The sequence below is a fragment of the Strix aluco genome, chromosome 1 (genome assembly GCF_031877795.1).
Source record: "Strix aluco isolate bStrAlu1 chromosome 1, bStrAlu1.hap1, whole genome shotgun sequence".
Classification (NCBI taxonomy): domain Eukaryota; kingdom Metazoa; phylum Chordata; class Aves; order Strigiformes; family Strigidae; genus Strix; species Strix aluco.
This window is the reverse complement of record NC_133931.1, coordinates 57187742-57210380: the sequence shown is the minus strand read 5'-3', so window position 1 is coordinate 57210380 and position 22639 is coordinate 57187742. Positions and strand designations below refer to the sequence as shown.

Sequence of the window (22639 nt, the reverse complement as noted above, 5' to 3'; positions counted from 1 at the left end):
AAAGTCCAAGCTGAACTGGCCTGTTGCCTCTCCACAATCCTTTGGGTTAAGTTCTGTGTTCTGGTTCATATGCATAATATGCATCAGCTTGAAGTCATCGGTGGCATCACATCCATTCAAACACACTGTTTGGCACATGCTGACAAAATAGACCTGTGTAGTAATGATAATGGTTGATATACAATCATTTAATTGGGAGTTTGCAACTTCTATTAAGCAATAACATTGTGGTGGAGAGTACAAAATAAAACAGAAAATCAAAGAATCCCGTTAGTACTGGTGAGCTGAACAAATAAACTATGATCTCTTTATACTTGTTCCAGCCGAATATAGAAATCTGTGTGACTGTTTCATGTGATAGTTTTATGTTGTGTGAATAAGAAGTAGAATGAAAAGAACAAGGCAGAGAAAGACACAGAACAGGGACACTTTTGTTTGAAAGATCCATCAAATGAATAGAAAACCCATTAATTTCAGGAACAGAGGGAATTCCTGTTTATGATATCCTTGTAGATGCTCGGGCAGGTAAGCTGTAAGTTCTTTTCTGTCTGTAGTGCTAGCTTCCTGAATCTGTAATGGGAACATACTTGTAGAACAGTGTGGTGTATATACGTATAAACAGACCTTCCTTTACTATAAACTGCATAACAGATCTTATGTTCTTGATAGTATCTTTCCTTTCTTTGAGCCCTTAAGTATCTCTTTCAATGCTTTCACTATAAAGCAGATTTTCCCAGGCTTTAGATGATGGGGTTTTTTTGAGAGTTTGCACTGCTCATATGCAGTCTTAAATGCCTAATTTGCTTCAAAGAAGCACCAGAGAATGGCTGACATTATAAGTCTTTAAAAAGAAGGACTCTCAAGCTCTGGAGAATCTACCAAAGATATACCTCTGAAGAAAATATATGTATCTGGCCTTCATCCAAGACAATGTAGAGCTGAAAGGCCTTTGTCTAAAAACATTTCTTACACTTTGCTAGAAGTTTCAGAATGGTCTAAATATTTAGTAACATGGAAAAGAACTTGGTTCAAAACTTATCCAAGCAAGTGAAATGAAAAATGGCATTTCTCCAGAATTCAATCAGAAAGAGCCAAACAAATAAGTGAAGACAACCTGGTTATGAATAAATTACAAAGTGTAAAAAAATGAGTGCTTGGTATTTTCATGTGTTTTCTGAGAAGCCCAATGTGTATTTACTGCCATGTAAAAGAAGTGGCAGTTGCAGACCAAAGCACCCTTTCTGATCTTGAAAAGATGCTAGTTGGTCGCTGTTCTAGTAGGCATGGATAAAAAGCTTTTAACTGCAATATAAACAGTGGCAGAAAAAGAACATATTTCCAAATGCTTCATTTTCTTCTCTCTGGAGAAATACTTGAGCTCAACAATGATAAATACAGTCTAAGGAAGAGATTTCCTGAACTTTTCTTGTCTTTCCACCCCCAGATTTCTCAGGGGATATGTGCTTGACCCCAAGGGATAGCACAACCAAAGCGCTTTGAAACAGAAATAAAACTGAAGAATAAAAGTAGGAGCTTTTAAAATGAAAGAGGATTTAAAGCAACTTTACTGGGGATAATCCTTTCCCACAGACTCTAATGTTGGAAAATTCTCATTTCAGTTCCCAAGCAGTTTTCAGACATTCTCCTAGACGTTGACAGGGAAAAAAAATTGGGATTGTAATCTACTTTTTTCCTCTTAAGAGCAGAAACAATATTAACAGCCAGTCATTGAACTGTCCCCTTTAATACCTGGGAACCATCACCAGGTGAGTCATGTGAAGTCTTTCAAAGGCAACTGTGATGCCTTTCTTGGAACTATACTTCTTCTAACTTAGGTTAGTGAGAGAGGATCTGCAAGCTGTCATTACAGGCTTTCTGTCATATTTGTTGTATAAAGCAGATAAACATTTTGTTGCTAATAAAATGAGCCTCAGCAAATAACACGGCTTTGGATTTGGGAATTTTTAGAATGGATAGAAGCATGAAGGAAGGACCTCACTGGTAAGAGGGTGAGAGTAAGAGAATATCAGTCCTGGGAGAGGGCTTAACAAAAATAGTAGGGACTAAGACCTATAGGATCCACAACACAAAGTTTGAAGAAGTCCATTGAAATAAGGGAGCTAATTTTCAGAAGGTTTGATGTTAATATTGAAAAAGGGAAACTGCCTCCTGAAGGCTGAAATGGAGCTACAGGGAAAGGCTTTGGGGATGGAGGCTTGGTGAGAAATTAGGAATGTTGGGATTAGAAGAGGAAATGGACTGTAATGCAGGGTCACACAAGCTGCTAAGAATGTAAGGAATAGGAGATAGGGAAGAGGTGAAAGAAAGAAGAAATTTGGGGAGTAGACATAGCTTACAGAATGCACATATATAGGGATAATATGCCTGGAGGAGAGGGAAATCATCAGAAGAGGGCTACAGGAAGACCTTCCGGCTTATGTGGATGTGGGTGGCCACATTCAAAACAAAACAGGTGGCTGATAAGGGAAGGCAACAAAGATGCAGAACAGCAGCTCCTCCAGCAAGAAGAAGCATTGAGCTGTATTGGTTGGGGCAACAGCACAACAGGCTCTCACCAGTGTGTAAGCAGAAGTGTGTTCTTTCCCTAAACTTCAAAGCTCTGGCTGAGAACAAACACCTTTCCTCGAAGGGGTTATCAACTGCAGCATCAGCATCTCTCAGTGCCTGCAGGCAGAGGTCTGGACACTAGGCTGGCCACAGCCAAACACATCATTGAGCATGCCAGGAAAACAACTACACCTAGAGCAATCTTTTTGCAACAGGCTGGATTGTATTACAGTTAAAAATTAATTCCTGTGGAAGTAAAATATTGAAACAATCATGATAAGACTGATAAAGCTTTAGTAAAAAAAAAACCCTACATTTGTTATGGAGATCCATCTGAGGTTACAATAGCTTTGATGGATGAGTGGAATGAACTTCAGACTTTGTCTTCCTTGGTTTTGAGCAAACTGATAACAGTAAATTTTTCCAAAATGTTATACAGAGTATCAATGGATTCTGCTAATGACACAGTTGGCAAATCAACATTTTTTATCTTTCATTCATCTTTCAGGTTTGTTCTGTATAATTTCTCATTCAGAGGCTATTGTGCTATCAAATCCATAGTCTGATGCTCTTGGTACACTGGTGTAGTGGCTAATCTGCCTCAGATGTGTGGCTGTATTCCTGGCCTCCAGCTACACTCTCCCACCTTTGTATTCATCACACCAGCAGTGAGTTGCTTCATAAGCTGAATGGGCAGAAAAGTCCTCCACCAAAATAAATTTGCTTTTGCAAATATGCTTCTTGAAACCGGTTCAAAGTGTCAAAGCCAAAGAAGGGGCTGAAATGCATAGATGAGGGGATGAAGGGGAGTGGGACTGTCCCCTTGGGAAGCAACTGCTCAGATTTCCTAGGTGTACTGTCAAATATCGCATTCTGAGGGTGACCTCTCCTCTCTGTGACTGGATGTGGATTTAAAGTCCACTTAGAAGATAAGGTTTGGAAGGTTTACATGGCATTAGACTAATGACCTGTGTGGTCTGCAGTGAAAACATAAAAATACGGTATATGCTATTCAAGACTAAGCATTTTCTGCTGTCTGTGAAATTTTCAAAGAGAGGGTAAGCACCCTTAGTGACCTTCTGGATTTGTGCAGGGTCTTTTTAGCTGTTGGGGTGGCTTTGTGCTTCAGCTTCCCACTGTTGCATTATAATCTCCAGAGCAAGGAACTGAAACTCTTCACTTCGTAAATTTCTGGGGTTTGAGGCCAAATTTAAAGATTTACATCTGAGAATGTATCAAGAGATTTGAGAGGCAGTATGTTGAGAAATCCCCCACCAAGACATGTCTTCATTCTGCTTTTGCAGCACTTGACTTACCTATATCATTATAAACAATTAAGGAAAATTAGGGGGATGCATGACTACACTTTAACAGACAAGGAGTTTGGATATATTGCAACTGAAATAAGTGTGATTTTCAGGAATATTTTTATCTACCTGAAACTACAAGAGTGTAGTTCTGTCCACTGTGTCCATTGTTCTTGGGCCAGCACAGAGGTACCTGGGATGGTTGGTGATATTCATTGGTTAGGTGTGCCCTGGATGACTTGTCCAAATACATTTTGTGACATCTCCACTCCAAGGTGAATTCTTGAGAGCCATTTTTATGGTAGGGCTTGCTTGTAATTGCGTATTTATAAAAATCAGAATGATTTCCATCTCTAAGAACTACATCATTTGTCACTTGACATAGTTGTATTGCCTCATGCCTTTTGAGAAGTTTTTCTTTACATCCTGTTTTGCTGTTTGGTTTAGAGATGTCCAATTCTATTATATTTAATGTATATTTTGAAAATGAGAAGAAAAGATGTATTTGATTTTTTAGATGACTGCTAAAATGTAGCAAATGGTTAAAATAATAGTGAAAAAATAGCTAAGTTATTATCTTCCTTTTCATATTCTCTCTAATTTCTGGAAATTTTAATCTGAGAGTGATATCTCCTGTTGGACTGTGACTAAACCAAATGCCATGTGTATATGTTGGAAAGTCTGGATCCAGTCAGTTCCAGTTGTCTTTAAGAGTCAGAGTCTGTTTTTAGTGAAGAGTATTAAGATATTGCTATTTGTTTGATCAATTCAGTTCCATTTTGGGCTTTTCCCGAAGGATGCTGATGCATTTTGTTTCTAGCAGAGGCCAAGATTTCGGAAATATTGCAATTGTTAGAGCAATGTTAGGAAGGTGATCTCTTCCTAGGCATCCCACACATCAATAGTTACTATTAAAGGAACACCAAATATTATGGTCATTTTTTCTGGACAAACAGTGAGAGCACCATTTCCAGTGCATATTAAGTTAGTGAAGACCTGTTCAACTGATGTCTTCCACTTCTTTATTTTCCCAGTGTATACTGTTTTTTTGTTAATGTTTTATCACCCAAAACCCAGTAGCATCTCTAAAGTCATGACATTTTTAGATTTCACAGGCAGTAGTCCATAAATTTCTTAAATATTTGTGGGAAATAAACATAAAGGAGCTTTCTCATTACCTTTTGTTAAATGCCTCTCTGGTTGGCTTTGGCAAGTGAAATGTATAATACAGGCCTATAAATGTAGGACTATAAATACATACTCCTAGAAAGTTCTGAGCCTGAGAACATCAAGCAGCAGGGGCCTTTTTATGTGGCTTCATACAGTGCATTTAGTTCATTTACTCCTTACATGGTTTGGCTTAGGTATATGTGTACTCCTATAGTGCTGTCTCCCTGCCTTGGTTTCCTGACAAATCTAGTTTTGTAGCCTGGTTGAACAGACCCTGAAAACACAGCTACATCTGGAATCAAAACACTGAACAGGGGGAAACTAGGAATTAGTTGGTTTTGCAGTGTTTAGCTATATGTAGTATTTGGTATTGCCTTTGGCAGATATTCTTATTTGAAAGCACACTGAGTCAATATTAAGTCAAGATTTTAAGGAATCTGAAAATACCAAATTGTTTCTCACTCGTTCACACTGTGAGCCAGGCTGATTTCAGGTAGCTCTGTATTGTAGCTTCCTGGCAAATGTTTCAGTAAATTCTATCACATTTATATTCTGTAGAAACATTTTGCCCCTCAAAACTTTTACAGTTGATCTCCATTGGAGAAAGATATTTTTAGTAGCCGTCTGAAAACAAGGCTTTTAACCAGACTGAATTCCCTAGAAGACATCAATAAAACAGGATTGTTTTTAGTGGAGTACTGTATCTGACTTTTAAAGATAGATTTGCTATAATATTGCTCAGACTTCTTAAAAGATTGTCTCAGCATTTAAATTGCATATGTAGTGTTGCCAGATGATATCACTTTATCATGAAGATTGATGAGAACATGTTTTCACCCCTTTCATGATACAAGGCTTGATCCTGCGTGATGCAAAGTGCCCTGGCCATGTGTAGCAAGGTGCTTATGCATATGAATGAGCTAGAATGGAGTATATGAGCCAGGCAGACCCATGAATGGGCTAGACCCACTGACCTTGCTGTTAGTCTTAAGTAGGTGTGCCAATGCTGAAGTGGGACGAGAATGCCCAGAAGACCTTAGGCACAAGTGTCGGCCAATAGCACATAAAGAGGAAAGGTAGCATTGCCCTCAGAAAATCATAACTTTTTCTCCTTCTTTTACTTCCAGGTCCTACTTAGACATGTATAAGGTGATAATATTTAGTTACCTCTTCTGGTTTGTGCTTACTATAATCTTCATAACGGGAACCACAAGGATCAGCATATTCTGTATGGGCTACTTGGTAGCCTGCTTTTATTTCCTTCTATTTGGTGGAGATCTGTTGCTGAAGCCCATCAGAAGCATCCTGCGTTACTGGGACTGGCTGATTGCCTACAACGTCTTCGTGATCACAATGAAGAACATCCTCTCAGTAAGTAGCTGCTGCCTTTCCTCTGCCATCAGCACTTTGGTTTGATTAGAAGTGTGCACAGTGCATCGAGTGGTCATTAAAAATCCTTTTTCGGGACCACAGCCTTCTGCAAGCACAAAGCAGGCTCCATTTTACTTCAGAAACTTCAAGTGCATATCCAGGGAATGGTAATGCATATACATTATAGGAAAATGTGCACCCTTGTATTCAGTCGGGCTCTGTGAAAGCTCACAAACTATTTTCAAAGGGCCAGGTTCTGGTTTCTTTACCTAGTAAAGCTTCTCCTTAGAAGTCTTGTGTAAATCTCAGTGGAGTGAGAAATGAATAAGAAGGGCAAGATTAGTCATACTGTCAATAAATAGTGCACATTTAATTAAACCTTTTATTTAAAACTAGAATTTTCAAGCTTAGTACTAGATGCAGTTGTTATGTGATATAATGTAATCAGTGAAGTTGACTACAAAATTACAAACTGCATTCCTGTTTCTTTTAGAACTAGTGTGAAATTCAGGTGAAAAGAGATAGACTTGATAATTAAATATCAAATTCTTCTGCAAAATATTAAAGGTTTTCTTACACTAATTAACCCTTTAGAGCAGATTCTTGCAGTGGCACTGATAGGTGATTGAGACAAGCCAGTAATTTTAATATTTTTGAAAGATAAATTTAGATTTATTCCTGGCAATTGCTTTTTAGCTTTGAACATTTTTAGTACTGGACTGAAAAGAGCAGACATTTTTCTTTTTACATTTATATAAGTCACTGTACTGAAATAAAGTTGATTTATGGGTGGTTTGAATTTGCAAATGTTCTAAATACTTACATATGTGCTTCATTTTATGCTTGGGAATTCAGTGGAGCTACGCGCGTGTTAAGCTTGTCCATGTATGTTTGCAAGATTAAGTCAGTGATTTATAAAAGTTGCTTAGCTGTTGCATTGCATCACATGCCAGACATATCACTTTCTCTGCAAAAACACAAAGAAAACCCATATACCTCCTATCTCACTGATAATCAAAAGAACAAATTCTTTCTGTTTAAAAGTGATGTGTGTCACTGATAAAGACACTCTTTCTTCTAATCTTTGTTTTACTAATGACATATAATACAGACACTGGCAGTCACAATATTCTCGTGCAATGTAAAGAGGTGCAATATTTTTCTTATCTTTATTTCTGCTAGGTTTTGTTATATGAAACTGTTCTTTTACTTTCCAGATAGGAGCATGTGGCTACATTGAATCATTAATTAAGAATAGTTGCTGGTTGATTCAGGCATTTAGTCTGGCTTGTACAGTTAAAGGCTACCGTATTCGTAAGTATAGCTCATTTTTCTATTTTTCATTTTTTCACTTTCTCATTTTTCTCATTTCATTTTCTTTAAATGAAGAGTGACCTTCAAAGTCTTCTACCATATTTAAGTTGTGCCCCCTCCCTGTGAAAATATCATACCAACAAGTTCAGTTGATACAGCTTGGTCCTATATTGACTAGCAAGAAAGAATATTGAAAATATTTCATAGAACCAAGGGAGATACATATACTGAGAGAACTATCAACACCCACACACACATACCCACAACCAGCGTTTGCTGTAAATAAATAATTTGGTGATACCAGCGCTTAACAGTTTCCCTGTATATGCAGGTGATGTGATACTTGAGGGTATGATTTCACTGTACAACTTGAACTAAAATGTCAGCTCACCATCACTGCAAGGAGAGGGCAGCTTTTCCCAGCTGCAGGCTCTCTCTCCTCCCAGTGTGTCAGGTGTTACGTTCAGTTACTCAAAGGGTAAACCAGTTCAACTCACTGAAATGGCAGGAGGCTAAGCCAGCATAAAAGTGGTAATTTTTTTCAGGCATAGTGAGTTCAGGCAATTTTTTTTTGCGATTACTCTCATGTTTGTGATGATAACAGGGAAGGAGTCGATAGTGTATGTGGATGGAGGTGAGAGGAGGGAGGAATGAAGCAAGACACTTCACCTCTCGGTGAACTATTAATTTGGCTCCACTTTGTCCTGACACCCTGGACTGATGGTTTGAAAACACCTGATTTTTTTCAGTGTTTTTTGCTGAATTTAAAGAACTGTTTCATCCTAGTGGGTCTGCAGCAAAGTTCTGAATTCCTGTCTTCATGTCTGATCCTAATAGATAAGTAGGGAGTAGGGGAAAAGAAAGGAATACAAAGATGCAAACTCACAAGATAAATTGTGCCCAGTGGTTCTTGTGTTATCCAAAACTTTTTGAGCAGCAACAGAAATTTAGACACAGGTTTCTGACTCCCCAGGGGATGGGCACAGCAGGCTTTGAAGCTCTTGGAGCTTGACCTTCCAGACCTATTAGACTGGCTTGCTTGACTGTAAAGCCAGCTTCAAGCCAAAGTCTGTCCCTTGAGTCCTTCTACTCCCTTCTACAGGGCAGCATAGGCCATTTAGTTTATAGTCTAGCTCCACAAAACCCAGTTTTAATTTTTTAATATCCCCAAGAGAACTGTGTTTTAGAGAATAAAGAAAGAATGAAAGGAAGAAAGAACCCAAGCCAAAATCTAGAGGTAGAAGGAATGGGATTTCCTCTCTGCCTGTCTCCTCCTACCCCAAAGGAAGCAGTTTTGTGGCTTCAATTTTTTTTTTTTTTTCCTTATGCAATGGAAAGAAACATTGAACTGAGTTATGGAGAGGAAAAATAAAAATATTAGGTGGTGACAGTCAAAAAATCATTTTGACAAAAATAAAACACTTCTTTCTCATGTTGACAGTGTTCTTAATAGAAAAATGAGACAAAAAGTCACTTTGAAATGAAAAAAATAATTGAAAAATGCCATTTCAGAAAATTCTGAAATCAAATATTTCAGGGTAGCAAAAAATACTTTTTTCCCATTCTTTGTTTTCAAGTACTTATTAGGATAGGGTGAATTTGTTTGCAAATGGCTCACTTCTGGTGAATTCTCAGTTTTCATGGAATATCACATTATTGGAAGCTCTCCAGTTTGCTGTAAAAGAAAATATGGTGTTCTTCAAATGTAAATGCATGTTAGTTTTCTTAAGAAAAATCTAATTAAATTACCTCAATTCAAATAATTTTAAAGGCTAAGATTACTTAATTGATTAAACATTATAAAAGAATACTTAATACAACAGTCCTTATGCTGATGGTGTCTTTTTCCAGCAACGAACAATCTAGATTGTAAACTGCCCAGTGGAGAAGCAGGAATCATTTGGGACAGTATATGTTTTGCTTTCCTGCTGCTGCAAAGAAGAGTCTTCATGAGTTACTACTTCCTGCATGTGGTTGCAGATATAAAAGCTTCTCAGATCTTAGCATCAAGGTAACATAAAGTTTTAAAAAATGAAATGAAACAGCTCAAGTCTCTCATGGCTATGGTACTTACTTGTTTACGATAGGTAGTACCAAGAGTCCTTTAACACTGGTTTAAACAACCCATGCTAAATTCATAATTGCAAACCCAAATCTGACAAAGCACACATGAGAAAACAAATTAATTGAGAATCTCATAGAAATTAAGCCATCTTTCCTACCAAACATCATCTGCTGCTCTCATAGCACTTATTAAAAGCTGTGAAAGTTGGTGTGTGTTGCAACATTCTCTCAACATAGGATCATAGAACTATAGAATCATAGAATGGTTTGTGTTGGAAGGGACCTTAAAGATCATCTAGTTCCAACCCCTCTGCCATGGGCAGGGACACCTTCCACTAAACCAGGTCACTCAAAGCCCCGTCCAACCTGGCCTTGAACACTTCCAGGGAGGGGGCATCCACAGCTTCCCTGGGGAACCTGTTCCAGTGCCTCACCACCCTGACAGTGAAGAAGAATCAATACGTATACATCAATATGTATGAGAGAAAATGCCAGAGTTTCTAAGCCTTGGAAAGAAAACATTCTGCTATCAGACCCTGTTTGAGACAATAGGCCTTAGAAATCATGACTCCAAAAATGTAACACAAGTTAAAATAAAGGAAAGTTATGACATCTGGTTCAAGAAGACCATCAGGAAGACACTCGGAAGTGTCATGTCACTGAACACTGACTAGGTGTGGCAAGGAAGTATCACCTTCTTTGGGCCTGTTACTTATACTTTCCCACAAGCATCCACTCATAGCTATCACTAGCACAACCATTCTTCTGTTTTCTAATAAGAAGGCTGATCAGGAATGAAATTCTGGTTTTAATTTCAGTAAGATTCCTAAGGAATTACTTCTGTCAATATTGGATTAAATGTATTGTGGCTTTCCCCCCTCCCCTGAAAAACATATGGACATTGATTTCTGTGTTTGATGGCAAAATTTAGCTTGCGTGCCCTGAAAGGAAGTATTTTTTTATCTTCTTCTTGTTCCCCCTCCAGGGATTACTTTAAAGCAGGGACAAGTTTAGCTGCCCATACTGAACAAAATTCACCACTGTAAACAGGGCTACAAAAAAATCTATACCTCCATCCTATATGGCCTCTCTCAGACTTTTGCTCTGGGGTGAATTTCACTACTGATGCCCAAGATTGCTGGATACCGCCTTTTTGTCGATTTTTTTTGTACACCGTTCACAGTGAAAAAAACATGGGTATCAAAATCCCTCATAAATTGGCAAGTTTACATCCAGAATGAAAGAGCAGGCTCATGTAAATGGCACTGGGCTGGGTTGAAAGAAACGTGTTTGGTTCCTACTTCCAGCTTTGTGTCTTTTGGTAAGTTACTGAACCTACTCAGTCTTGACTTCTCCAGCAGCAAAAGTGGAGACATACTGGCCTATGTCAGGACCTTTGTAAAGATAAGCGTATTAATGACCAGGAAGTGCCAAGATATTACAGGAAAAAGGGAAATGTAAATATAGTGATATAATTATTTTTTTTAGTTAGCTGCTTGCCTTGCTGAAATCCAAGCTTTGAATTTACATGGACAATGGAGAAGGTCAGACAGCATGGTCTGAGCCTGTCTTCTAGTTAAAGTTAATATTGTGAAATACAAATACCTCACCTAAATAAGATTAAATTGTGATTCAAACAATAGCAGTGAGGATCCAGTGATAGTTTTCAATCGTCCAATAGAATTTAGGAGTGATCAGGTTGCTAAGGAGAATATGTCCTTCTTTGTTGTATTTTACCATAGTTCGGGACAATAATGAAGGCCAGTCTTGATTGTATTCCTTTGAAAAAATGTAGTTGTGGTTATCCTGCGTATTGCATGGAAGAATGATTAATCTCGCGGAAAACATGGTTGAAAAATTAATTAGAAGTAGACTTCTGAAACTATAGCAATTCTTACTGAATTCTTGACAAAAGGAAGGCTTTAAATCTATGCTACTACTTTGACGGAGACCTTGAGGCTTTTTGAGAGTCTTCAAGAATTGATGTGTAAATAATTAAGAATGGCCAAGACGTGATCTGGACATCCAAATCAATGAGTCGATTACATTGGTAATGAAATTGAGTTAGAAGCCGTATTCTTTTGGCACATGAGAAACTTGCTCAAGGGTTTGTGTACTGTAATGTTCAGAAGGTAAAAGTGAAGCTGAAGCTATGCTCATCATGGCCCTGGATAAAGCTGACATTTGCTCACAACTTCCAGGGGGCTGAGGCAGAGGGACAAGGTGATTATAATGCTGAAATGAGTATAAAGACCAAATTCTGGAGGTGTGTAAGAAGTCCTAACTCAGCCTTGAACCCACCCATGTTCTATGTTTTTGAGGACTGGAAACTGAATTCCTTGAACAGCTGCTAGCGGAACTTATAGGCTGAGTAGGGATCACAGCATTTGGCCCCAGATCTTGAAATGATTGACTGTAAACATATTAGTATTCTGGAGTAATTGATTATTTCTTTCAGGCCTTGGATTAGTTTTGTTTTATGCAGATGAGGTCATGTACAGAGGGAACACCGAATTCTCTGTGATTACCTGGCATAAGGGAAATTAGAAACATTTAATGTTTCCTCTCCTTTTTTCCTTTCTTCTGCCCCCACTTCTGCTGTAGGGGTGCTGAGCTTTTTCAAGCTACAATTGTCAAGGCTGTAAAGGCAAGAATTGAAGAGGAAAAAAAATCAATGGATCAACTGAAAAGACAGTATGTATTTAATATATTTTTTTATATATAGACATATGCATGTATTTCACTGATTGTTGGTATTTATCTAGCACCTTCTTTTATAGAATGCTGATTAGGTTTTGAAGCTTGATTTTGCAATTATAAAAATTGCTCTCTGGGCATTCAGAGATCTTATGTATTCAAATATTATGTAGTTTTAGAGTCATCTTTTCCAAAAAGACAACATACTGCAGAATCTAAACTTTCATTTAAACATAGAATTGCTTTTCTAGGACCAAGGGTTATGAGGTTAACATAAAGAATCAGAGTGGAACATACTGGCTTACCTGCTCCTCTGTGAGCCTGAAATTTTAATGGAAACAGGTGTTTCCTATAAATCAAGAGAAAAGATGTGAACCCTCCTTCTTGTTCTGAAGGTTGTTCTAAACCTTATAAATCCATTGATGACAGTTTAAGATCAGCTTTTAACTATTCCACACCTGAGTATCAAAGCAACATGACCATACAGTCTTCTCTTTAAGACAATCTGTATCTGTGCTCTATTTTTTCTCTGTTAGAGGTCCAGTTCAGTTGTAGTTTTGGGTTATCCTATTTTGTGTAGTATGAATGCATGCAATGCAAATGAAATATGGGGGGAAAAATCTGTCTTTTTCCTCTTTCTTTCCTTCTACTAATTATCCTGCTGTTCTCTCAATTTGTCTCTCCCCATCTTTCTGAAGAGTAGGACAGTCAAATGCAAATCCCTGATGAAACTCATGAAAAGGATAGGCAGATTACTTAATAGAAGTGTCACATTAATCCTATCTCACTTGAAAGTGCAAGCCTAGATGATTAGAAAATAGGAGACTGAGACACAGGAACTGTGTTAAAAAGGCAACAATCAAACAAATTAGAACAGCAAGGGGCCTAGTTAGTCAAGCTGTAGTTAAGAGGCACCTAAACAGCCTGAAATCACTATGGGCTAAGGAAGCAGAGTAACATCCTGGCCCTGCTACAATGGATGACAATATTCTCATTGATTTTACCATTATTAGGATTTTATTCTGTATATCTGTATTCCTGGTAAAATTTGCTGGATGCCTGTTGCTTCCATTTCATTTGTGGTTCCTCCTCTAGTGTCTGAGTGCAAAATATATACGTTTACTTTCACTGAAGATATTTGCATTCAGCTTAACTGGCCTGGAGATCCTTTCTCTATACAGCCAATAAGCCACTCTGCTTTCTGTTGGGTGCAGCCAGCATGCTTCTTTAATAATTGCAAAAAGCTTTCAAATCTCCTCCACCACCATGCATGAAAGAGTGTCAAAGCCCACTCCTGACAGCTTCTTCCATACCTGCATAACTGAAGAAGCATCAGAAGGCTGCAGGGACCATGCTCCCTACCTGCATGCCTGGGGTTTCCCATGAGATAATGTATTGGGCTGGTGCTGGAGCTGCTCAGCGCTTGAATCAAACTTACAGAAATCATTCTTTTCTGTTAATACTGCAGAGGAGATGATACTGCTTGCAATAACACCAAAGCTAATCTATGTTTTTCTAAAAATTACTAGTTTATATTTGCAGGATGTCTGACTTCGACAATAGAGGGTGCTTGTTTTGTTTATTTAATAATGTGCATCAGTACTTCATACAGTTTAGGCTGGTTAGGATGAAGAGAACTGTCAGCATGGCCAGAAGTTTTGAACAACCAAGTTGTCCTAACTGACATAGCATAACTTCAGCAGCAGATGAATGATAGGGAAAGAAATCTAATCATCTGTTGGTTAATAGCAGCTAGCTGAGATGGAAGAGCTTTTCCCTCTCTACTGAGTGGTTTTTCCCTAAAAAATTGACAGATTAATAAAAGTATTTAAGTGCATTTTGATCACTGAAATTAGTGAACCATTTGCTTCTAATCCAGTTGTATTGAAAGAACTTAGTCCTGTTGATTTCATTGTTTTTCCCTACCATTTTTCAAACTGTGAAAACACAGAAGTCTTCAAAGATCAGATTGTGCTAACTTTATAGGATTGCATGAAGGAGAATTGAAGGCTTGCCTACATCTGGACAAGACTGAACCAGTTTAAGTCTTCTGTATTTCCAGATATGTGGGATAGATGAGAGCTTAAAGAGTGAAGATGTAGCACAAAAAGTGCAGGAACAGCCACATCCCTGCTTTTCTCAGAGTTTCATTGCTGTGTTGTAGCTCCTGACAGCAATTATTTAATTTTTAAATGATAATAAGGTAGTTGAGGGGGAGTAAGTAAAGCTGTCATGTGAGGGCAGGCAACCCAGTTCTCACTGACCAGTGAGTGAACGTCTAGGCTTGACCCTTCCATCCAGCCCCTTCAGAGCCATTTAACTCCTTATGTTTAAGGACAGGATTAATGACAATGTGGAATGGATATTTCCTTTAGAAATGTTGATGTAAGTGTGTGTGTATGGATGTGTTTAACACTTGTTTTTCAAGGTGTGTCAAAAAGGGTGAAGATGTGAATCTAATAAGATTCTTCTTTTTGCTAGAATGGATCGCATCAAAGCCAGGCAGCAAAAATACAAAAAGGGTAAAGAGAGGTTGCTAAGCATGACCCAGGAGTCCTCAGAGGGGCCAGAGATTCGGAAAGTTTCTGAAGAAGATGACGAAGGTACCATTAGCTATTTTTGTACCATAATTGCAGTTGAGCACTAGGGACCTAATAGACCTAATAGTTGGACAAGTGATAAATTGTTCTTCAAAACTGTCAGCACATAACAATGCCGTTAGCTGAGTATCAGTTTGGAGCTTGATTCAGCCAAAAAAAAATCTGGGTTTTTGTACTGCAATAAGGTTTAGAGAAAATGGTTTGCTTTGAGGTTACTGTTGATTAACTTCAGGCTGTTGGCAAAGAACTGAATAGCAACAGAGATTTGTTTTGAACAAAGTCATTATCAATAAACCACAGTGTTACAAAGAGGTAACATCCACATTTTTCCAGCAACATTTTCTGATGCTGTGAGGTTTTTTTGGTCACTGAAATGTTTATATGCTTTTAAATGTTGTTTAAAACATGGGAACAGATAAAATGATACCTATCTAGTGCCACATTTCTAGCACTGACTTGGGATCAGGACTTACTGGATTTAAAATTTTTGGAGCCTGAAATGTAAGGGGATTTGAGAGGAGGGAAAATATTTTCTTCTTGAAATTACAGTCAACTGTGACTGTATGTTTTAAAACACAAAACTGAACTATTTAGCTATTTTAGAGTAGAATGCTGTTTTAACTGCTGCATAAACTAGAGTATTTCTGCTTAGTGGTCATGCTTCTGAATGATTTTAATATTGAATGTATTCAGTAGATTTGACATCTGATGTGCTCATGAAATTTTAGCTCTTTTGAGAGAAATTAAAAATTATTAATCAGTGTAAGAAACTTGTTTCTCATTTTGTAAAATTAATATTTGGACATATTTTATTTTAGGAGAAGCAGACAAAGAGAAAGCCAAGGGCAAAAAAAAGCTGTGGTGGCGGCCTTGGGTTGATCATGCTTCCAGTAGGTTTTCTCAATCATCTTACAAATATGTGGATTTAACCCTTATATCCTTGACCAGAATGAAGGCATTCCCATGACCTGTTTGTTTTATGCCTGATTTTATGATTGTGACTTGATAGAAGGCTTGTTTTTTTCAACAAATGATTTCTACTTCCAAATCTTCAAGGAGTGAGTTTAACTATATTTTGAACTTCTGTGCATTGGAAGCATAGCTAGCTCATGATACTTTGAGCATTCTTAGAAAAATACCAAATCTGATAAACATGTGCCAAAAAGAATCTATTCTGGCCTCAGAAGTCTCAACTCCCCCCTACTGCAAAGCACAAAATATTTAAAAAAGTGAAGGTGAAGGTTTGCCAATGCATTCTAAGATTAGTCATAATTTCTTTTTCATATACACACATCATACATCTTTTTTTACAGTTCATCAGTCATTCTGCTGTCAGCTGTAGAAATCTGAGTACCACAGTAAGGCAGCAAGACTATTCTCAGGACTAGACTGTGTAGAGCATAGAGCTCAGCTGAGTATCTCTGATCACACTTTAAAGTACTGCTGATGCCAGTTGTTTTGTTGTTTTCTTTGTGTGTGTGTGTTTATCTGAGAGCAAAATTCTGTTCAGCTTTGTGCACAAGAAATTATTAGCCTTCGTCACTCATATCATTGTTGCATTATGATATTTCAATTTGTTTGTGGTCCAATACAGGCACACAATAGAGTTCTTCCCTACATTATGGATTGGGTAAAACAAGAAGACTGCAATCTCAAATCAGATATCCTCCTATTGAATTTTTGTTGAAGGAGATCAGACATGAGCTATTTAACAACCTCTGAAGATTTAAAAAATATTCAAGTGTATAGCACTGATCAGAGTTAAATATGAATGTCTGTATTGTGCCTGGTCATTTAGTTTAAAAGAATCACTCCAAGTAATATTTTTACACATCTACATACTGCTTCATTTACCTGTGTGCATTTATTTATAACTCCAGCATATATATTTGCTAACAGCATTTAACAGAATGTTGTATGCCTATTTCTATCAAGTCACAAGTAAACTGTGCCTCTACTTTTATTTTTCTAAAGGGCACACTGCCACTTTAGAGAGACCTATCCCTTTTCAGAAGTCTTATGAAAATAAACTTCTTGCCCTGTACTTTCATTAAGAACAACAATAACAGAACAGATCAAAACTATAATTTGCAAGTTTTTACTGTAGAATTTCAAGCTACGGTGATTTTGAAGGAATGGGATATGGTCTCTTGTTTATTCACCACTGATTATGTAATAAGAACTGCTCAAAGAAAGACATTGACTTTGGCTTTTACTTATTTCACCCTCATTATTTAATGTTCTTAGGTGGCAATTTGTGTTTTGGTATTTAAACAGTGAGAATTCTTGAAATTATTTACTGCAATAATGCAAAACCTTGTGGGAAACATCACAGACCCTGATCCTGCAAACAGTGGTTGTCTGCCATGTGGCTCATGTTCACACTCACTGAAACATGGCACTGACAGTAGGTGTTCACAGGCATACAAACTAGAAATAGACTGATATTCCCCATCTATTCTTTTTGAAACACTGCTGTAACTGCAGCATTCTGCTGCCCGTGGCTATTCATCTCAGTAAATGGGTTTGTGGCTGTGGTTGTATATATGTATATATTGAAGTCGCTCAAGCTTGAAGTGCTATGCCAATTCTGATGTCTAATTTAGATTTTTATTGACTTTTTATACCACTTGTCATAATTTTATTATACAGAAAGATACCTCATTTTGTGTATCATAAGAATTAAAACACAGTCATAAATTTGAGTTTGAGTAGAACAGATAGGAAACATCAGTGAGGGTTTCCTCATTGACACTCACTCACACTGTCCCTTGCAGGGAGGTGTGGTTCCTCCTGTGCTTGTGGATTACTTATGGAGCCCCACAAAGATCAGCAGGAGTTAGGGCCACATGCTTCGAGGTCCTCAGCTTCTCCTGGAGCACAGAGTTGTGTCTGATGTAGTGCAAAAGATAGTGGTTGCAGCTGTCCTGAGGAGCTCTTTCCCTCTGGACACAAGCAGATGATGAGATTATGCTGACTTCTCCCGCATGGCTCCCCTTCTGCCACCACCATCTCATCCCACAAGGAAAACCTGCAAGTCCCTTTTCTCAGCAGAAGAAAGTCCCATTTTGCAGTAGGAGAGGGGTCCCCCAAGTCCAGTCTGGCCACAAATTATTGTACTAGTAAAATTTGGCTCTTTAGTAATCCCTATAGGTGGATAACATACTTCTTATTCCATTTTGATGTGTGCAAGAATGCATTATTGCTATTCAATCATACCTCCCTCTTTACTTGTAAAAGAGACGTAACTGCTACATTATAGTGTCCCCTCAGATACCCTTTAACCTCAACATTTTGGAGGGAGACCATTGTAGATTTGTTTTCTGCCAGCTCAGGCATTCCAAGTCTGACTCAGTGGTACTTTGAGCCTTTAAGGAATTGCACTGCAGTAGAGGTTTCCCGTAGGTGTCAGACCTTATCCTGCTGATCTTCTGTGTGGACAATTTCTGTTGCTGACTACAAGATACTTTTTTATGAAAGAGAACTGCAGACCACTGGCTCTTAAAAATACATTCATCTCTTTAATGCATTATAAATGGGCATTCTTAGAAGGCCCTCTACCAAATAATTAATTTGCTTGTTCCAAGAAATTTCCAAACTTTCTTTTCACCTCAGTTCAGCAATTAGAACTGCCGAAGTGGACTCTCTGTCCCTTTGCAGGGTGTTCATTAGTGTTAAAAGTCATAACTAGGCACATGAGACACAAAATTCCCTCTGTGAGCGAGTTTTAGATGCTGAAGTTATGGCCCAATTGGGTTCTGGCAAATTTCACAGTGTGCTTACCCTGAGGTTTGTATGGTAGTTATGTGTGGTCATCTGTGCACAGAGGATCTGTGTAGAATTCAAGGTATGATTGAATTAAAGCAATTGTTACTTTTCCAAAAACCTATAATGAGGGTTAAATATAATTTTCAATATAAATATGTATTGCTCCATATATCCAGATTGTGTGACATTTCATCTAAGTAACTGTTCCTTTAAATATTTCAGCTTAAAAGTGGAAATTATTTACCAGTTTTCACTGCTGAATGTAACGCTGTGATTTTGATTTTTCTCTTGCTCATTACCTTATTTTTCATTTCTTTTGTTTCCGTTGTTCGTTCATGTAGGCCTGTTACCATCTGAGAAATAAAAACATTGCTTCTGTTCAAGGATATAAGGCCTAGCTTATTCACTGTGCATCTTTACTGTATCAAGGTTTCAGAATCTTTCTGAATCCATGGGCAAAAAATTGAAACTCATTTGTTATCACGTTAATAGAATCTAAGTGATCTGTTTTAAACAAACCAAGGTTTTCCATTACCTCATCAAAGCTTAAATGTTTGAAGAAACCATTAACTAATGCTATCCCATTCCATAGTTCAAAGGATGCCTCAGCATTTTAAAGAGAAGTTCTGTATTTTTTGTCCAGTGGTACTGTTCATGTAAATTCATTTACTTACCTGCTGGGCTTTTTTTACTCCCTCAAATAATGATCAGTTCCAAATTAATTTAGACTTAACTGTCATTTTTTTCTAAAAAAAAAATGTAACTTAGTAACTTGATATACTTCAAGCTTTTTCTTTACATTTTCTTCTCATGGTGATGTTTTTCTTAGTTCTTCTATAGTTCTCATTCATGCCCAAAGTATCACAGAATAACATCAAATAAATTGCCTGAGACCTTTTAATCTCTTGCTTCTTCTCTGTTTTTCATCTCACCTGTTTATGAATTTTTATATGACTGGCTGGCAGTTCATAGGTCTTGGGGCAATTGAGAATAGAACTTTTCAGAAAAATAAGAAAATATTTTGTTTCACTTAGTGGTCAGAAGTGGAAATTATTATTTGTTTGAGACGGATAGTGAAGAGGAAGAGGAAGAGGAGAAAAAAGAAGAGGAAGAGCCTCGAAAAAAATCTGCATTTCAGGTACTTTATGGTAATTTGCTTTCTAGTTGACATCTGGAAAAAAATGTAGGCTTCTCATAAATCAGGCACATATGTTAAAGCAGCCAGTACATCTAAAGTAGACCTGAAAAGTATTGCAAATCAAATTTCTTGCCAATTTAAAATGCAAGTTTGCCTGTTTAAAGCATTGCCAAATTCCTACAGGAACTATACTGAAATCATATCTTCATTCACTTATGCCCGAGGAAAACAAAAATACAAAAACAAAGATTAAGAAGCTGAGCTTTATTTTTTCTGCATTGCAATAAAGGCAGGTGAGGAAGCTGACTTTCCTCTGGCAGTGCTGTACAGTGCTTCAGTGGTTTTCTGGTTTTGAGTGGATGTTATCATTCCCTGAAGAAATGATCCTGAAAATAATCAGCTTTTCATGGAAAAGAATACATACTTAAATAATTTTTTTTTAGTATTGAGCCTCGTGGACCAGAGAAATATATCCTTGGGTTATAAAGAGCTTAACATTTAAAATTACAAAAGGAGACCACATCACTTTCTCTCCTTTCTTGTTCAGGATAATGTTAATTAATATGTTTGCATTTTAAGTGACAGACTGCATTGAAGTAAGAGGATATTGTAATGTTAAAAAGATAGCTGAAGTTTCCTAACTGGGTTCCTACCTATAGACTGGTTGATGTTAGACAGTACAAGGTATTGAATCCACTGGCTTAAATTAAGAACTTGGGTGAAGAAGTTAGTGAAATACTCATGCATATAGGATTGCTTTAATCTTCATAAGACTAAAGTTACACTTGTTGAAGAATTTTCTGAAATACCACAGAACTTTTTCAGGTCTGTAACTTTAAAAGCTTAAGCAAATGGGTAGCTTTTTGCAGATGAGCATTCCTATCCAGATGCAAGCTCACATCACTGCAGAACTGGTGCACTACTGAAAGCCCAGCCCAAGCAAGAGCAAGAAACCACCTCCATGCTCTTCTATTCTTATGCCAACAGCTTTCAAACAAAGCTTCCCAGACATTACTGAATTACGAGAAGAAATATTTTATTTAATTCATTGATGCAATGTGCCTTTAGTTTATATACTTACATTACATTACTGACTGATTACATTTGTTAAACATCCTGCATAGTAATGACATGGAAAGATCTTTTCCTGACCTAGAAAAAGGCAAAACAAATGTGAATGAAAAATTATGTGATAAGTAGATTTTATTTTCTACTATTTATACTAATTTTTTGTATATTTTGCATTTAACTCACCTTAGACCATAAAAGTGGCTTATGAATTTCTAGGTCATTTTTCTTTCTGGTTTTCACGCAGGTATAGAGGAAAATTTGCATTCTTGTTTCTGCTGATTTTTTAAAAAATATGGGGACAATATTTTATTCAGATGTGCTGGTGCCAAGCACTGTAAAGAGTTCTAAACTTGAGGTCAGAAGCTAATAAGATTCTTTCATTCACTCTGGGTTTTGGGTTTTTTCTTTGTTTGGTCTTATTTTTTTAAGCTCAGTCCTGAAACTATTAATCTGAGGATGAAGGATCTAGTTTTTATTTCACAGTTCTGGTCAGATGTTCTGTATAGGTGGCCAGTTCTGCAATATGTGCAACATGAAGATGTTGGATGGCTTTAAGAAGGAGGGGAGTTGTATAGAAGACAAAGTTGGTTTTGTTTATGAAAATCTTGTTCATCATTTGGTCATCATATCTTATTTGCTTTGTATCACTATACACATGGTCTTAATAAAAATACTGGCAAAGTGAACTTGTTTGTTGTAGAACCTGCTAAAGAATTATTTTTAACTGTTGATTTTTCTTTTAGTGTACATTGTGTACAATAGTTAACAACGATTAACTTGGAGATTTTATTTATTAGAGAACACAGGCAGTTAAGAATCATTGAAATTTTATTGTGGACATCACAAAGGATCTTTTTTCATATTGGAGTCTATGAATGTAAATTTGTTCTTAATAATCTAGATACAATCATTCACTAGATACGTTTATTAATATTTTCTTGTTTTCTACTAATTGCTCTTGCTTTGTCCTTCTTTATAGAGAGCTATTGGGAAATTTGCTTCAGCCATTTTAGCCTTGCCAAAGTCTGTCATTAAACTACCCAAAACTATTCTTCAGTATTTAATCAAAGCAGCAAAGGTACTTGACATTTTGTGAGTGCTCAGTATATAACCCATCCCATAGTTCCTGGTGTAATGTATGCCTCTGTCCTCGTCTGCATTTTTCCTCTTATATGAATAATTTAAAAAAATAATGACAGCCAAAGCTTCATTCCTAGTAAACACAATACATTTCATACTCTTGGAGTGGTCAAGACACAAAAAAAAAGGGGTTTATCTTTTTTTAAGTGCAACCTCAGAGAGAAAATGCAGACCGAAATTCTCATTTTCTTCTGATACCACTCTGCAAGATGTTCACATCAAGTTGCATGTATCTTATGGACACCGTGGTAATTGATCTCAGAAAGCTGGTAAAAGGTTTGTAAAATACACATTCCACTCCAAACCCCATTTTAGCTCTCTACTTTTCTGACCTTCATCATCATAAAAAAGATTTGTGCATCTTCTTTCTTGTCCTCCATGAATACATTTGGCATTTCCTACCTTTGAGCACTGTGTATCATTTTATACTC

At 37.2% G+C, this 22639-nt stretch overlaps 1 protein-coding gene across 1 annotated transcript in view; it reads left to right on the top strand.

Annotated features, from left to right (window-relative positions):
• Positions 1 to 22639, top strand: part of PIEZO2 (piezo type mechanosensitive ion channel component 2) — a 316515-nt gene that overhangs the window by 251017 nt on the left and 42859 nt on the right. The window contains exons 28-35 of the mRNA XM_074847751.1: positions 6173 to 6416; positions 7634 to 7730; positions 9582 to 9741; positions 12399 to 12488; positions 14973 to 15094; positions 15910 to 15981; positions 19894 to 19997; positions 22048 to 22146. Coding sequence (XP_074703852.1) covers positions 6173 to 6416; positions 7634 to 7730; positions 9582 to 9741; positions 12399 to 12488; positions 14973 to 15094; positions 15910 to 15981; positions 19894 to 19997; positions 22048 to 22146 — 988 coding nt within the window. The remainder of the gene's footprint in view (positions 1 to 6172; positions 6417 to 7633; positions 7731 to 9581; positions 9742 to 12398; positions 12489 to 14972; positions 15095 to 15909; positions 15982 to 19893; positions 19998 to 22047; positions 22147 to 22639) is intronic.